Genomic DNA, 16,063 nt, shown 5'->3' with positions numbered 1-16,063 from the left:
AAATGCAGAGACAGTGTTTTGTGTGAGAGTGCAGTAGGTTCCTGTCTAAAATATACAGTGCAGCGTTTCTCTTATAAGTCTGAGGCTTTCTGCTTTATTATCTAGTCCAGTTTTACATGCTCTCACTCAAATGCCTCATGACAGATCCACTGAAAATGTCCAATGGTTGCAGACCGCCAGCCTTGATGGATAGGAATTGTTTTCCTGCTGCTTTTCAGAGCAGCAACAAAACAATCGCTTGATGCTGCTTGGAAGTGATCTGACACGCTCAGAGCGGGGGCTGCTTTGTAACAAGTGTCATTGTGCTAATTACAGCTAGTAGACTTTTCTTTCCTCCTTGTTTCTGTTCTTTCCAAGATTTTAATGAGTCGCCGCTGCTATCTGTTCTCTGTGTTTATCTGCATATTACTTTTAACTTCATGATGAGATATTATATTATTATGGTCGCCTCCCACTTGAGGCTATAATCAGAAGCTTTAATTGGTGTTTTCAGATGCTCTCACACAAAATAATGGCTAATATCTAATCATCCATTTCTTAACTTAACTTAATAATGTAAAATAGAAGAAACATAACAACCAGAGGAAATGAAATGCAGTGGCTGGAACTCTGCATAATTTACTGGTAGGAATGTTAGAATCACAGTACATTCGATATGACTTGATATTAGTCATGTTTGCACATATCACCTTTGATATCCATAAAGGATTCAGTTTTATCACCATTATAGGCATTCGAATTTTGTGTGAATGATAAAAAAAAAAGTAAGCTAATGCCTTATACTACACAATATTAAGGATTAGTAAGGTATTGTTTATAAAGCATTAGTCCTCCTTGGTATGTCATTTATAAACATGGATATAAGTGGATTAATGGACAATGGAATAACTGTTTCTAAAGTCTTATATGAAGTATTTATAGGTGAAGTTATTTAGGAACTGTTAATGGTCTCTTTTAGAAAGTCTAAGAATTAGAGGTTAATAGAGGTTTGACTTCTTTCATTTGTGGTTAATTCAGGCGTTTACTAGTTGTTAGTTCAGGGTTTTGTGTCACCTCATCTATACCTTATAAAGCAGTTATTAATGAAACTGGAAGGTCAGCAGAACCTTAAATAAGTCTCAGCTATCTTCACAACAAGAAAAAGAAAAAGCACAAAGAGTTGTATAACATACCAATATTTATTGTATGACCCAAACATAGTTCACTTAATGTTTGCAGACTCTGTAGGTAGTGCCAGAGAAAATAAGAAATCAACACAGTGAGCAGCTGGAGCCATATAGTATTTGAGCTTAAATATATGAAAACTTGTTTTAGAGTTGAGAATTTAATTTGTTCCTCATGGCCAACTTTCAGTTGGTTTGTAGTCAGTTACCTCACTTGGTTGTAAATAACCAAAATGTAATAATAATACGTATTATTAAATATAAGGAGGAAAGAATGTAGGTTAGGAATATGAGTTGACTTTCAAGATTAAAGATTTGTAAGTGTAAAATAGGCTGATTTGGACATGATACTACAGTTTCTGTGGTACGATGGGGATGATTTAACTCAGTAAATTGAATAGTCAGTGTTTGGTGTGATCACCTTTTATTTTTCAGCACAGCCTGAACTGTCTTAGGCAAGCTTTCTTGTCATTTGTCTAAGTAGTCTTCAGGAATAGTCCCCCAGGCCTTTTGAGGGACATTCCAAATTCTTCCACTGAATGTTGTTAGCTTTTGTTCAATTCTCTGCTGTTGTCAGTCAGATGCTTTCCAGTTGGTGTTGCTGTAGACTAAATTCTGACAGTACGTTTCAGCTTTTATAACAAGATTCCCAACAACACTGGCTGAAATGCAGCCCCAAACCACAACAGAGCCTCCACCATGTTTTACAGATGGCTGCAGACATTTATTGTTGTATCCGTCTCCTGGTCAGCTCCATTCATAACTATTTTAATGCCACTTACTGCATTTAAAAATACATCCCTTGAAATGTAGTCTTTTTAAGCTTTTGCAAAGACTGGAATCCAGCATTATTCTAATCATTCACTAATTCATCTTCACCCACTGAAGATTATTCTTTATCGAGGGCCTAAAAGATATGTAAATGGTACAAATTTCACCAATTTTATCAAGGCTAAAATTGGTTAAATTTGGTTTTTAAAAAAAGCAAAGTTCATTAGATGCCTACATACAGTAAGCCCAAACCGAACCTACTATGGGTAGACAAGAAAGTGGCCCATCACAAAACAACACTACAACAAGACACAGTAAATCTGTAGAACTGGAGTTCTGCCACGTATGAGCTGTTTTTCTGTTCTTCTTTGCCCAGCAGCTACCCCATGCATTTATATTTTTCCCATCTTCGACTTAAAATAACCCTGTCCCGCCTTTCACATTTCCCAAATTGCACATCCTTCCCTTGACTCCTTACCCACTGGAGACACGAGCAGACAAGGCGGCAATAAAGTTACACGAGGAGAGAGAGAATTCGAGGGAACGCACGTTAAATGAAATGAGACACCTTTGCCTTCCAGCCATGATTTTAAAGCAATGTCAGCCTGTGACACAATTGGCACAAATATGTTGGTTTTTTGCTTTTTAAATAGCCAAAATACCACCGTTTGCCACAATCTCAGCATAATGGTGACATGACAAATTATATTTACTTTTAATTCACTTCTCAATGTTGTACAATTGGATAGATTTTTTTTAAATCACATACCAACAAACTGAAAGTTTATATCTTAAATAACTGAAACAGCATGAATAAAAAGAGTCCTACGCTCACCATGGATATGGTTTATATATTGCACCTGTGTGCCACACCTCTTGTACTTGGAGGATGGAAAAATGCCAAAGGATACACCTATGGATCCTCAATTAAAACTTCGCCAGCAAAGTCTCTTCTCTCCAATCTTTCTTCTAGCAAAATGGGAAATCCTTTGCTTCAAATAAATTCAAGCATGTCTCTATTTTGTTTTTGTTTTTGTTTGGTTTGGGGTTTGTTTTTTTTTACACTTAATTGACTGAATTTTTGCTGTGGAGTGGTTATGGTTACACAGCCACAGTGCTGCATGTAAACTCTGTTTCTTATCTCTCATGTTCTAAATGTTGAGTTGCTCTGCAGAGCTGTTGTGACAGTCAGAACTTGTTGGTCTCATATTACGCTAGGGCTGCATGATGGAGCAGTAGTTAGCCTCCCCTGAGAAGATGATTTTTATCTTCTTTAACTAAATCTAAATGTTGTTCAGACCTCTGGCGCAGCCATCTTCAGCACTGTTTCATTGTGTTTTTGCTGGGTGGGATAAGAGGGATGCTGATCTTCCCAATCTTCCCCTCAGCAGGAACAGGAATAAGCATATTTCCCAAACGTCAGATCGCTCCTTTAATAAGAATGGCAAGACTGATAGTCTGAGTAAGCTGTAAAGTGTTTTAGAGGATACTTATTTGACTGATCTAATTAAATAGTACAATATCTCACAACATTATAACCTAAATTAAGGAATCATTTCCCCAAAGATAGTTTTCACAGTTTCACTGGAATCCCCATTTCTCTCTGTCCCACTAAAAATGACTTTTTTATTGGCACCTCTAAGGGAATCGCATTTCCGGGCCTTTCTCACTATGGGGACTGATTGCGATGAGTGCTGAGACTCTAAAGCTGCCTTGAACAAGCTCAGCATGAGCCTAATATGACTTGATCCAATATGCGGAGCTACAAGTGTCTCTGAGCTGCCGTTTTCGCCACTTTTATTTCCCTCGTTCCCCCTTTTTAAGCTTATCAACTGCGAGATGCCTGCATGCTGAAATAGGTGGTGATGAGTAATGGAATAAGGAAGTGTGCGTAAAATTTTGATGACACACCCAGAAAACCCTGCAGCCAGCGCACAAACATACACCAACCCTGCAGAATGCAGCGTCTGTCCACTTGACTCAGAAAGTACAAGGGTAAAAGCGTGCTGGCAAGTATGAGGCTAAGTATGGATATGAAACATCTCTGCTGCTATTCTTAGACCTGGATGGAGGTTGGGAGGGTGGGGGGGAAGGTGGGGAGGAGGCGGTTTGTTGCTAAAAATTGCCAGATTGTTTTGTGCCTACCAATCTATTTTTACACATGCTGAGGCCTTCCTGGGATGTTGTGGTCTTTTCTTAGTCTATTATGTAATGAACCAATCTCAAGGCATGATGCAATGATGCGGAGTCTGACACAGAGTGAAGTCCCCCATCATCCAATCCAGACTGAGGAATCTAAGTCCAATACTAGATAGATTTTAAATGGTTTTGATGCAGGATGTATCTTGGGGATTTCTGGGCAGCAGTGAAGCAATGAAAAAAACAACAAAAAGAAAAACAAGCCTAATATGTGCTGGAATCTTGACAGAGTTAAGCAGCCCAAAGGACAGTTTGTCAGCTCGCTGTGAGCTCAGACGCTTGACAGGGAGGGATAGGTAATGAGTTTGTCTTCGGGAGATATGTCGCCTTGAGTATGCAGAAGTAACAACATTTAAAAGGGGGGGAAAATGCTGATTTTCAGCATTAAAATATGCGCCTTGGGACAGTTAACATTCATAGTTCGTCCTCATTTAGTGAGAACAAGCTAGCAGAGCCAGACTTTGCATCTGTGATGTCTCACAGATGTACAGCTCGATCAAGACTCAATTGGCAAAAATGGAGAATATAAATGTGACAGTGCCATAGAGGATTTTCTAGAGATATGGCTCGGTTTCAGAGCTTATAAAATCTTTATGCAGATCAGTGTAAACGCCTGAATGCATTTTTTAAAAAACAAAGTCGATGTGAATAGAAATTCCTGTCAACAAAGAAGCTGCGTCTCTGTTTTAGAGGTTTGATTATATTTAGTACATTAATAGATGTTTTCAAATCAGCAGCACCTTGATGATTGAGTGCACCTTAATGCAGCCTTCATTAATTCTCGAACAGAAAAATAATGTGTAGATCTAGGACAAGAACTTTTGATGGGAAAATGATCGATTTTTTTTCCTTTTTTTGTGTGATTATCTTTGCGAGCAGGGGACAGACCACTGTGAAGCTAATTTGAACTGGAGTTACATCCGTTATTATGTTTCCAGAACTTTTTGGATCCATTTCTCTAGCGTTGTTGTTCCCACATACACACTCATACACAAAACATGACTTCCCTACAACAGTTTGCTATTCAGAGAAAGAACAAAATAAACAAAAAGAAAAAAAAATAGATATCAGTTTCTGTGCCAGATAAATATAAATAATGGTTCCAGCTTAATAAATGTTGACTGGCTCTGCCTCAGTATCAAAGTAAATAGAGAAGTAGATGGGACTTTAAAGTGCCACTTAATATTGCTTGTGCTATTAACCTTTTTCACTGCCACCTGCCAAATAATTTTGCTTTAGGGTAAGATGAGGAAAGTAGAAAGAATACAGGTGTCTTTAATGATCTAATGAAGACAATAATAACCAGAAGGGCAATGATATGATGGATCACATCTTGATTTATCTCGGCTTTATCATCTGAAAAGGCTCCCCTTCACCAAAGAAACCAAAATGGAAAGGAAAGAGAAAACACAAATGGCATAACACGTCATCCTCTTCCTCCTCACCTCGAGCCCCATCTCCTGAACTGAAGTCATGGCTCATGCATGCAAAAACATTCATAAATGTGCTCGCTGATTCCTGATATTGTCTTAATTAATTATTGTCAGCAGGTTAGACATATGACCCTCTTGTCATCAGACAGCTGACAACCTGCTAAGTCACAAAAACAGCTGATTTATAAGCTAACATTATGCCAGCTAATGTTAGGCTTGAGTATCCTATAAATCACACTTTCCCTCTGATCAGCAGTTCGATTACATTTTCACATCTTTAAACTACAAAGCGTCTGAAGTGAGTTTCACTGACTCATTGTATCGGACTCCTTTCACAATCATCTTGGCTGACCGACCATAACTTGGTTGTAACAAGTGATTACTTGAATTTCTATTCCTATCAACTTGAAGCCATCTGGCTCTTGTCCTGTGACCTCTGATATAAAAAAGGAATTTTTAAAACTTGTATATTTTTTTCTTTTTCTGAAGATTCTCTGTAAACCGTAGAGATGGTTGTGTGGGAAATCAGATCACACCAGATCAGCAGTTTCTTAAATACTCAGACGAGCCCGTCTGGATAAAAAGCATGTTACTTAAATCACCTTTCTTTTCCATTCTGATGCTCGGTTTCAACGTCAGCCTATCATCTTGACTGTATCTACATGCCAGCATACATTGAGTTGCTGCCATTTGATTGGCTGTTTAGAGATTTATGCTAACAAGTAGTTGAACAGGGTTACCTAATGATGCAGCTGGTGAGTGTTTGTAGTCTTTTTGCACCCTAGTTTTCAAGACTATCTAAAAAAAACCCAAAAAAACCCCCACTGACATTGGATTAGTCTGATTATAAATTTCTTATTATTGTGATATTGTTTCTCATGCTGTATTTTTTGTAAATGGTAAACATCAACAATATACATCAAAAAGACTCATTACCATTTGAAAATGTTCTGTGACATCTGCTCATAAATGAGATGTACAAATGAGCAATACAGTAAATAAATAATGATCAATTTACCGGTGAACCTCAGAAATGCTGAGAGGCTGCTTACCCATGGGATGCTATGTCAATGGATCTATTTATAGCCCAGCAAAGGAGCTCATGTAGAGCAAGCTGGCTGGGAGTTGCCTTGTTCATATATCTTTTAGCAGCAAATGACAGCGGACAAAAAGATGGGGAAGCAAACTACACCCACATTTGCGTGTAGAGCCCCTTAAAGTTTTAGACACACATGGCAGGAATAGCAATAAATAATTTCCATGACAAGAAAGATGGAAAGTCCCAGCTCAATTCCCACACCTATTAAACCCCCTCCTCTCACGTTGTCTCGTGGGATTGTTTGGGAGTGAAATGGAAGGGAAGTGACATGTTAAAACCTCTTTTTATTAATTCTGAGAGTCAGGGAGGGTTTGGCGGGATGTCACAGCAGCTGATGTGAGTAGGAAGGCTGTGTGATGCACAGCCTGATATCAATGCTGCGGATATCAGCATGAATAAGTTAATGCCAAACCCCAAATCCTCTGCGAACAGTAATAAAATATGATTGTGTTTATCCCACTCGAGAAATGCTGGGAGAGATGCTCAGGAACAATATCGCAGCCTGATTTCTTAAAAGAGGAGTTGGTTATTAAATATTACCAGAGTAAGATGGCCATTGAAATAGGTCAGTGGATGGCACGTAAACTATGTTTGAAAATTAATTAGCTGACCTATATTTCAGGTCTACCATGAGTACTTTGGAGATGTTTAATTTGATACATTTCAGTAACATCAGCTGGTTACATTTAATGATGTGGATGTTTCAAGTCTGCAACTAATGTATTTTTTCATAATTTGTTTATCTACCAATCTACCAATTACTACAATGATTTTTTAAAAATCAAACAAAATGTAATACAACTATATTTGCAAAGTATTCACATTTAAAAGGTGGATACCAGTTTTGTTGCTGGTTTTTGTATGCTGTATTACTACTCTGCCCTTTCATTTAATGCACATTATAAACTATGCTATAAGTCAAACGAGGATTGGTGAAAACAACAAAAACAAAAAGTTCCTCAGCTGGAGATAAATAATTTAAGACTGAAGGTAATTCCATCCTCAGTAATCTGACATCACTCACCCTAGCTATAAATGGTAGTTTACTTTGTTGTGTTATTCTAGTAATGCACTGCCATCTGCTGGTTAGTTTGTGCATATGCAAGTATTTATTACTTAATCTGTCGTTTTGTTAAACCAGCTGATGCAAAAAAAAGCCTGTCTGTGCGGAACTTTCCGCACAATGTAAATTGTGTTTAGTATGACTCATTTCAGTTTTTTGGTGAAAAAAAGTTTACAAGTGTATTAACATCGTCCCTTTCCCAGCGTCCCCCTGCATAGTGTTTAGTGCAAGTTTCTAGTCTCTGTGTTTAGTATGTGTCTTTTGAATTTTAGAGTTTTTCTGGTGTCTTCTTTCAGACCTACCGTAGAGCCCAGTCCGCCAGAGCTTATCTTTATATTTTTACATGCTGTAGTGACATTTTTGGGATAATTTCAAGTTGCTATACATCATACAACCGTTATATCCCAAATTTTAATAATATGTATGCATTAAGTCCATAGTAACTACGTAAATTGCAAAAAGTGCAATAAACTACAAAAAAATTGAAAATCGTTTTAGTTTTGTTTTGTTTTTTATACATATATTTCTAGTTAGAGAAATTCAAGGGGTTTGTCCCACAAAACTGTAAATTCAAAAAAGTTGCACAAAATAGTTTCCCACCACAGGAAATTTATTTTCAGTGTCTTCATTGTTTTATTTTTGAGATACACCAATTTTTATATCCTGCAGCAAAACCAAAAATAAATATAATGCAAATTTGCAACAAAAAAACAGCATGTGCATCAAAATAAATTATTTCAAGCAGTGCAATTTGAGTTCTAAGCATCCCAGAAACGATATAGAAAAGCATAAAGTCAAACACCAGTACAGGATCATAAGGCCCTGAAGGTAAAAAACAAAACAAAACCCTGCATTTTTCGCGAAAATGACGTCACTTCTGGTTTCAGACAGGTAATGGCGGACATGCGATAGTTGGCGCTGACGTCTATTCCAACGTAGGAAGTGTCACGAACAGCTGATCGGATCAGCAAAGCCTGTTTCTGGAATATTATGTTTTTGTTGCTGCAAATGCTTTTTATGCAATTTTTGCAAAGTGGAAGGAAACCGTGACTTAGGACAAGCTGATGACATAAAATGCAAGTACAACTCCTCCGTTTCATATGCAAAAAAAATTATTGCGCTAGTTTATGTGGTTGCGGTTCTACAGGGATTTAAAAATAGTTATGCAAAACGGAGCGTGCCTGCTCCGACCGGCTTTAAAGGTATGACTCCTTTCGGTTTTCTGGTGAAAGAAAGTATCTTGTCTTATTTGCAACAGTGTTTGATTTTACTGTTATATTCTTTATCATTTATATTTTTTATCACTATTTTCCCATCTTCTGATCATGTGGGCACTCTCAGGGATCACTTAGTGTGGAAGAAGAGTCACGACTCACAAGACGCCCATTTTCTTGTGAGCCCACAAAGAACCTAAAGAAGAAAGGAAACAGAAAAGTTGATAAAAATTGTGATAACTGGAGTTTCAGGATTTTTTAAGCCAGTTAAGCCAAATAAAGCTTGGCTGTGTTGAGCTCTCTAGGGTCCTGCCTTTGGGACCAAAAGTAAACATGGATCAGGTCTTTACATCTTCACGTCCATGAAACCTTCCCTTCCAAAAGAGAATTACGACTGGGAGGCAACTTAGCCCTTGCCTCCCTGCTTCCAGAGAAGAGCAGGAGGGCCCCACGCAGTCAATCCAGCCCCTCTGCACACATGGCGCCTGGATGTCTCTGGCCTACTCACAATGGCCTCGCTGTGAAAGTGTGATAAGCATAACTTCAGTTGTGATGCTATTCTATATGTATATATAACTAAGTGACAAAGTAATATTACTATTACTAAAGTGATCAATACATAAAATAAAGAAATTTCCATTACAATAAACTGGGAAATATGGCAAATAACTATAATTAGTTTGGATCTGTTTTTGGTGTATTTACCTTTCAAAAACTTACAAGAAATAAAAGTACAGTGTAACAATGAAGGATTACTTTTTGACTGAAACTTTCACATCTAACCTGCTAACAGCAATTAGCAACATACATACGTCGTTTTAGGCCAAAAAAACAGAAAGACATCGTCTGTCACACGATCTGAACCGTTTTTCATTCAGTCAGTCTGTGTGTATAAAGGCTTATTATTCATGACTAACCTCTATGATCCAGAACAGTGATATTCAGATAATGACAGTTAATGTGCCTTAATCTGGGGGCTGCTTTCCAAGTGACACTCTGCATACGATGACTAGAGTGTATAATGAGAACAGACTAAATCACCAAAGCCACTAACATACTGTATCCGTGGAAATTTCCACTATCTGCTCCTGAGAACTGAAAAGACTGATCAGTGCTTACTCAGCATGTTCTTTGCTCAAAATAGCTGTTTTTCCAGTAGAGCTGTGTCATTATCAGTAGAGTGACCTAACTCACACGCATGAGAACAGCCCACCTGCATCCACAGGATATTAGGAGAGCAGAGGAGCAGGTGCTTCACTTTCTTCCTCTGAACAGTCCAGAACTATACAGGTGAGATGAAAGGCCTCTGGTTGTTGCTGGTGCTTGTGGCTGCGGCCAAAGCTGAGAAGGGCTTCACTGGGTAAGTTTAAAGTGCACACTAACATGATTTACTTATTAATAATTTATGTGGTCATTCTCTAGTACTCCTACTATGAGTTTAAAGAATTGCAGAATAACATTTTAGGGTTCTGTCCCCTTTTGCTTTGGCAGGAACTTCTTATTAACCTTTTGCACAGCGATAACAACAACAGTGCACAGTTCAACAACAATAATCTGAATAACCATTATTTGTGGTTAAGGTGAAAGCATTTTTTGAACTGTACCTTCTTCTAAATAAAAGAACCAGTACAAGAGAGGAATCCTCCGTTTGGGTGCAAATGTCAAGTATTTTTCTGTTCATTAACTCTGCAGATTATAGCAGAGTTGCTAACAAAGAAACCAATACCTATTTACATTAAACTTTTGTGTCATGTCTTTTATCCTCTCAAAAAACAAACTACAAACCTTTTTAAAACCAGATATCCCTCTAAATCCAGGGTATTAATTGGTAGATTATGTGGAGGAGATTTTCAGCTATGCAGTCTTGCACTGTTCTTGTATCTGTAACTGTTATTCAAATGATAGCACAATCCACAGCTTATGCTAAGAGAAAGCTTAAGTCTCTGCTACAGTCTCATTAAGGAACATAGTGACGGTCTGTACCTGTGCTGCACGAGTAATTGCTTGTTATATCAGTAACCAATAAATAAAGTTCTTCTCTTCTGCTGAGCTCACATTTCAACATTTAAAAGTTTTAACTACAAACTTAACATAATGATGTGCAGAGATCAGGTTATCCGGGTCAATGTGAAGTCAGAGGAACAGATCCATCTCCTGCAGGCGTTGGAGACGGCGAGGGAGTGGGAGGTATGCACATGCAAACACACACGCACAGCTTTGGTAAACAGCACAGAAATTGATGTTCGTGTTTTCTCGGCAGCTTGTGCCATGTGATTTCTCATCAATTTTCTAGCAGCGCAAAAGGCAAATCAAGTTCAGCTGGGTCGAAGGTTAACACAGAAAGTTAGGTGCTCGTCTCTGGCCCTGCAGTCATTTTGGACTTCACCTTTTAATGCATTAAATTCCCAGACATTAACCTTGCCCTTATTTATTTATTAAATAAGATATTTTGTTGTTCCTTTAAGATTGAAGCAACTACAGATGATAAATCTTACAGCACCACACTCTGTCTGGAGAAAAATCTTAAGTTGAATTCTTCTAAATTATTTAGTTTATTATGGAATATGCTAGATGCAACATGTACAGGACTTCCCCGCAGCATGTTTCTTCATTCCCATGTGTGATATCTCATTGCGCATCTGTTTACAGGTGGACTTCTGGCTTGACCCAGTCTCCACTGAGCTCCCTGTGGACATCCGAGTGCCCCGCTTCAGTCTGATCCCTGTGAAGGAGCACCTTACTTTCCACAACATTCCCTTCACCGTCATGATTGAAAACGTCCAGGTCTGTCATCCTCAAAACACAGTTGTGTATTAACATAGAGTTGATTTCCACTGGGAGACTAGGTGGCACAGAGAGTGAATTTTTAATCTCCTGCCTGTCACCTGCAGGAACTTCTTGACAAAGAGAAAGCTGAGATGGAGGAGAACCGGATGAAGGAACGCAGCACCAGGAGCTTAAACTTTGGAGCCTATCATGATCTCAATACAGTATGCTGCTCTAGAGGAAAAAAAACATGACTGGATCCAGTCAACTTTGTGTGTACCTATGTGTGTTTTAATGTCAGAACTGCCTCTATGCAGATTTACAGCTGGATGGATACTCTGGTGGCCAATTACCCTAACCTGATCACCAAGCAGCATATTGGGGTGTCCTATGAGAACAGGCCCATGTATGTGCTCAAGGTAAGATACTCTGGTTATGCCTCACAGAATGCAACAGCACTGCACTTTTGAGCTCTATAAAAATGTGGACAAATATAGCTAAGATTAACTATCTAATAAAATTAATCAGGTATCAAATATCAAGTCACTCACACAGTGGGGTAAAGAGAGGATACGCTTTATTTTGTGCATACATCTACATGTGTTAATCATGATTGACTGCACCTTTAGAAGCAAAATGTAAAAGCATGTCTGAATCTGTGTTCGTGTTTAGTTCAGCACCGGTGGTTACAATCGTCCTGCTATCTGGGTTGACACTGGTATCCACGCCAGAGAATGGGTTACTCAGGCTACTGGAGTGTGGACCGCCAACAAGGTACAAGATGTCAATTAAACTGAGTAAACTGAATTTAAATGATCATAATTGACTTATTTTTTGCTAGAACTTTGTGCTTTTGAACCAAATTTATTTTCTGTACTTATTAAGTTTTTTCCTTTACTGTATATTACTGGATGTTTATGTTAAAAAAGCATGAGTTATTGTCTGAGTGCACTGGGCCTCACTTTCCTTCCTATCATTTTCTTATTTTAATCAGTTCCTTCTTCTCTGTTCTCGCAGACCTTGTTTACCTTATTTATAAAGCTTCATCTTAAATATGTAATATGTGAAAGCGTGTCTTTTTCTACGTTTCTACAAAACCTTTCATCCTTGCTTAGATTGCCACGGATTACGGTACCGACGCCTCCCTCACTTCCCTCCTGAACACCATGGATATTTACATGCTGATCGTTGCCAACCCTGATGGCTATGTTTTCTCCCACACCAATGTACGTCACTGGCACTCCTCAGATAATGTTATTTATGTGTCGCATATATAGAGTAGATACTCGAAAGAAGAGCAAGATGTTAGTCATGCAGAAACAAGTAGAACTGTGTTTGTTTTCCATCAATATCATCTGAGAGAGAAAAAGAAATGATGATTCACACCGAATGACGTTTTGTGAAACACAGGATCGGATGTGGCGCAAGACCCGCTCTGTGAACCCTGGCTATGCGTGCCGTGGAGTCGATCCAAACAGGAACTGGGACGCAGGCTTTGGAGGTCAGTATTATAAAAACTGAATGCATCTCATGATTTTGTCAATTACCTGCCAGGTAAATAATCACATTCTTTTTACTTGTTATCAAAAAGAATCTGAATAGCATCGTTTACTACTACTACTGTTAACCGCTGGTACGTGTGTTAAGGATTTAGACTTGTAGTCACTTTAGACTTTAGAATTGTTGTAGTTGAATGAACCGGATTGCTCTGGAATACCTAATGACTCAGTGCAAAATGTTTGCTTGTAACACGTCAGTGAAATTCCTTAAGCCCTCTTACATTCTAATGAGATGTTACAAAAAACTTCTGACATATGTCTGTCATTTGTGAGCGTTTGCTCTATGATGATCTCTCTGCGATATGTCCAGGCCCCGGTGCCAGTAGCTACCCCTGCTCCGATTCCTACCACGGCCCCTCGGCTAACTCTGAGAGCGAGGTGAAGAACGTGGTGAACCTGATCCAGAGCCACGGCAACTTCAAGGCCTTCATTTCTGTCCACTCCTACTCCCAGCTGCTCATGTACCCCTACGGCTATGTCTGTAGCAGCGCAAACCATCAGGCCGAGCTGGTAAGAAAGCAGAAAACAGAAAAAGCTCGAAATGTTTGCCATTGCTTAAACAATGTTTTCAAGAGTAATCTTATACGTGCGAGAGGTAAGTAAATGTCATCTGTGAATTATGTGTATTGTCAAAAAGACAAAGGATTCTGGTCTGATAACCTGATCTGAGGTCTACCTTGTAGGCTGCTTTTTGACTGTTGATATCATTCAGCTGGGGATTGCAATTTTCCACCTAATTAAAGTTTTATAGCTGTGAATGTGAATAATTAGCTTTGGGGTAGGTGAATTATAAACTCATCACTACTAAACATGACAAATTGTCTGCCTTAACTCAGCCAGGTACGCTCTTTTTCAGCAATACTCTGCTTCATATTCATACAGCACTGCAAATGAAGTCTGAGAAAAATGCCTAATGGACCCATAATCCTGCAGTTATTCATACATGACTAAACCCCCGTGACACAAATTTGTGGTTTTGGGCTATATTAATCAAGCTGCCGTGAACTGTAAAACCCTGATCCCCCCCCCCGACAGAATGTTTCGCTTTGAGCTTGATGTTTTTTTATTTAAAAGCTTGGAGGAGATCTGTCATTGTGTTCCTTTCCTGCTATATTCAGCATATGCGTGATCGCTCGTGACAAGCACATGCTCAAACATGTAATCGTACTATGATCAGTCTTTGTAAGCACTTAGGTCATAGTGTTATAGCCATGCTGACCTGCTGACTACACACTTGTGGAAAAGTGTGTGTGTGTGTCACTGAATAAAAATGAGAGATTAGCTCATACAGCAGAGTGGAAGCTGAAAATAAAAAAAAGGGTTACTGTAACATGAATTTGAAGCATAAACAGGAGAGTCACTTTCAACTGATGATAAAGTCCCCTGATTTTACACTATCATGTGTATTCTCTGTAAATGGACTGTTTCTTACACAACACTTTTCTACTCTACCTGATCAATCAAGTATTTTCTATACAAACTTTGACACTCCAATGGAAGCATCAGAGAGCAACTTGGGTTAGTATCTTACCCACGGCCCACATTCGGCATGCAGGGTGGAGTAGTCGGGGATCAAACCAAAAACCTTCCAAATAGTAGATGGCTTGCTTTACCTTTTGAGCCACAGCCACCCCTACATCAGCAGTGATTTGTGACCTGTGTTCTTGTAATTGGACATTGGGTGATTTTCTCCCTCCAAATAGCCTGCAAGGATTCAGTTCCCATCATCTGTTTCTCTGATCGTTTCAAAAACTGTTACAATGGAGCATGGTCAAAGTTTCCAAAGTCTCAAAAAAATAAAATTAGCTGATGGGCAAGTAAGACGTTTTTACCTCCACGTTTAGTTCACTATGGTGTTAGGTACACAGCTCTGGCTGTAAGCAGCTCTTCAGTCCTTCTGTTTGCAAGCAGCAACCAAGTGAGAAAAGTTGGCTTTAAGGGCAATGCCAATAAAGGGAGAGGAGTTGATACGGCTTCTTCGCTACAGTGCTGTTCGCTTTGCTTCTCTGCAGCATTCTGTTGGCAGAGCAGCAGCGCAGAAACTGACGTCTCTCTATGGCACCGCCTACCAGGTTGGAAGCATCTGCAATATCATCTGTAAGTAAATCTTTTCTCTCATTTAACCAGACCAGTACACAGTGACTTCAATACTAAAGTTACAGATGGATAAATGAAACGAGGAGCTGCAATCATGCAGAATAATTGGTTTAGGAAAATAAATACTCGCTCGAGTGCAAGCACAGTTATTTTTATTTATTTATTTATTGTGCCTATGTTTTTTTAATTTCCATTTCACGTTATGTTTTATAGCTTAATAAACAACCCAAATCAAAACTAAAAGGGATATAGCTATTGTTATGACTAGCAGTATTAATAAGAGTTCTTGTATTCTTGCTAGTAATACATCTTTTATATTTTTTCGTGCTCAGATCAAGCCAGTGGGGGTAGCATTGACTGGTCCTACAATTCGGGAATCAAATACTCCTTTGCCTTCGAGCTGAGGGACACTGGCCGCTACGGTTTTATCCTGCCAGCTGATCAGATCATCCCCACTGCCTCAGAGACATGGCTGGCCTTGAAGCATATCATGGAGTATGTCCGTGACCATCCTTATTGAGGACTGTATAACCACAGATAGAGGAGAAACTTAAAAATTGGCTGACTCAGCTTTGAATTTAAAGCTTCCTCGACTTTATCATTGTGAGACCAATAAAAACCCAACATACCCGTTTTATCTGTCTTTCAGCAGACCTTGTAGTCCTTCTTTTGAGTGAAATAGTTTTACACAAGAATAAT

General features: G+C 38.8%; 1 protein-coding gene across 1 annotated transcript; it reads left to right on the top strand.

The window, feature by feature from the left end:
* The first annotated feature begins 10,152 nt into the window (after positions 1 to 10,152).
* LOC146383063 (carboxypeptidase A2-like) lies at positions 10,153 to 16,001 on the top strand. Its single transcript, XM_084934194.1, has 11 exons — positions 10,153 to 10,302; positions 11,048 to 11,129; positions 11,592 to 11,726; positions 11,834 to 11,932; positions 12,026 to 12,127; positions 12,381 to 12,482; positions 12,824 to 12,934; positions 13,119 to 13,209; positions 13,578 to 13,777; positions 15,280 to 15,364; positions 15,697 to 16,001. Exons 1-11 carry the CDS (start codon positions 10,238 to 10,240, stop codon positions 15,882 to 15,884), a joined length of 1,260 nt encoding a protein of 419 aa, XP_084790320.1. The 5' UTR covers positions 10,153 to 10,237; the 3' UTR covers positions 15,885 to 16,001.
* The last annotated feature ends 62 nt before the right edge of the window (positions 16,002 to 16,063 follow it).

Source organism: Perissodus microlepis, chromosome 7 (genome assembly GCF_051167445.1).
Source record: "Perissodus microlepis isolate ML-2025 ecotype Zambia chromosome 7, ASM5116744v1, whole genome shotgun sequence".
NCBI lineage: Eukaryota > Metazoa > Chordata > Actinopteri > Cichliformes > Cichlidae > Perissodus > Perissodus microlepis.
Note: the sequence above shows the minus strand (reverse complement) of the source record. Positions and strands in the feature narration are given on the sequence as shown.

Coding starts and splice junctions, on each gene's coding strand:
- LOC146383063 (XM_084934194.1), top strand. CDS start 10,238: ATGAAAGGCCTCTGGTTGTTGCTGGTGCTTGTGGCTGCGGCCAAAGCT. Junction 12,935..13,118: donor ATGTTTTCTCCCACACCAAT/GTACGTCACTGG, acceptor TGTGAAACACAG/GATCGGATGTGGCGCAAGAC. Junction 13,210..13,577: donor CTGGGACGCAGGCTTTGGAG/GTCAGTATTATA, acceptor CGATATGTCCAG/GCCCCGGTGCCAGTAGCTAC.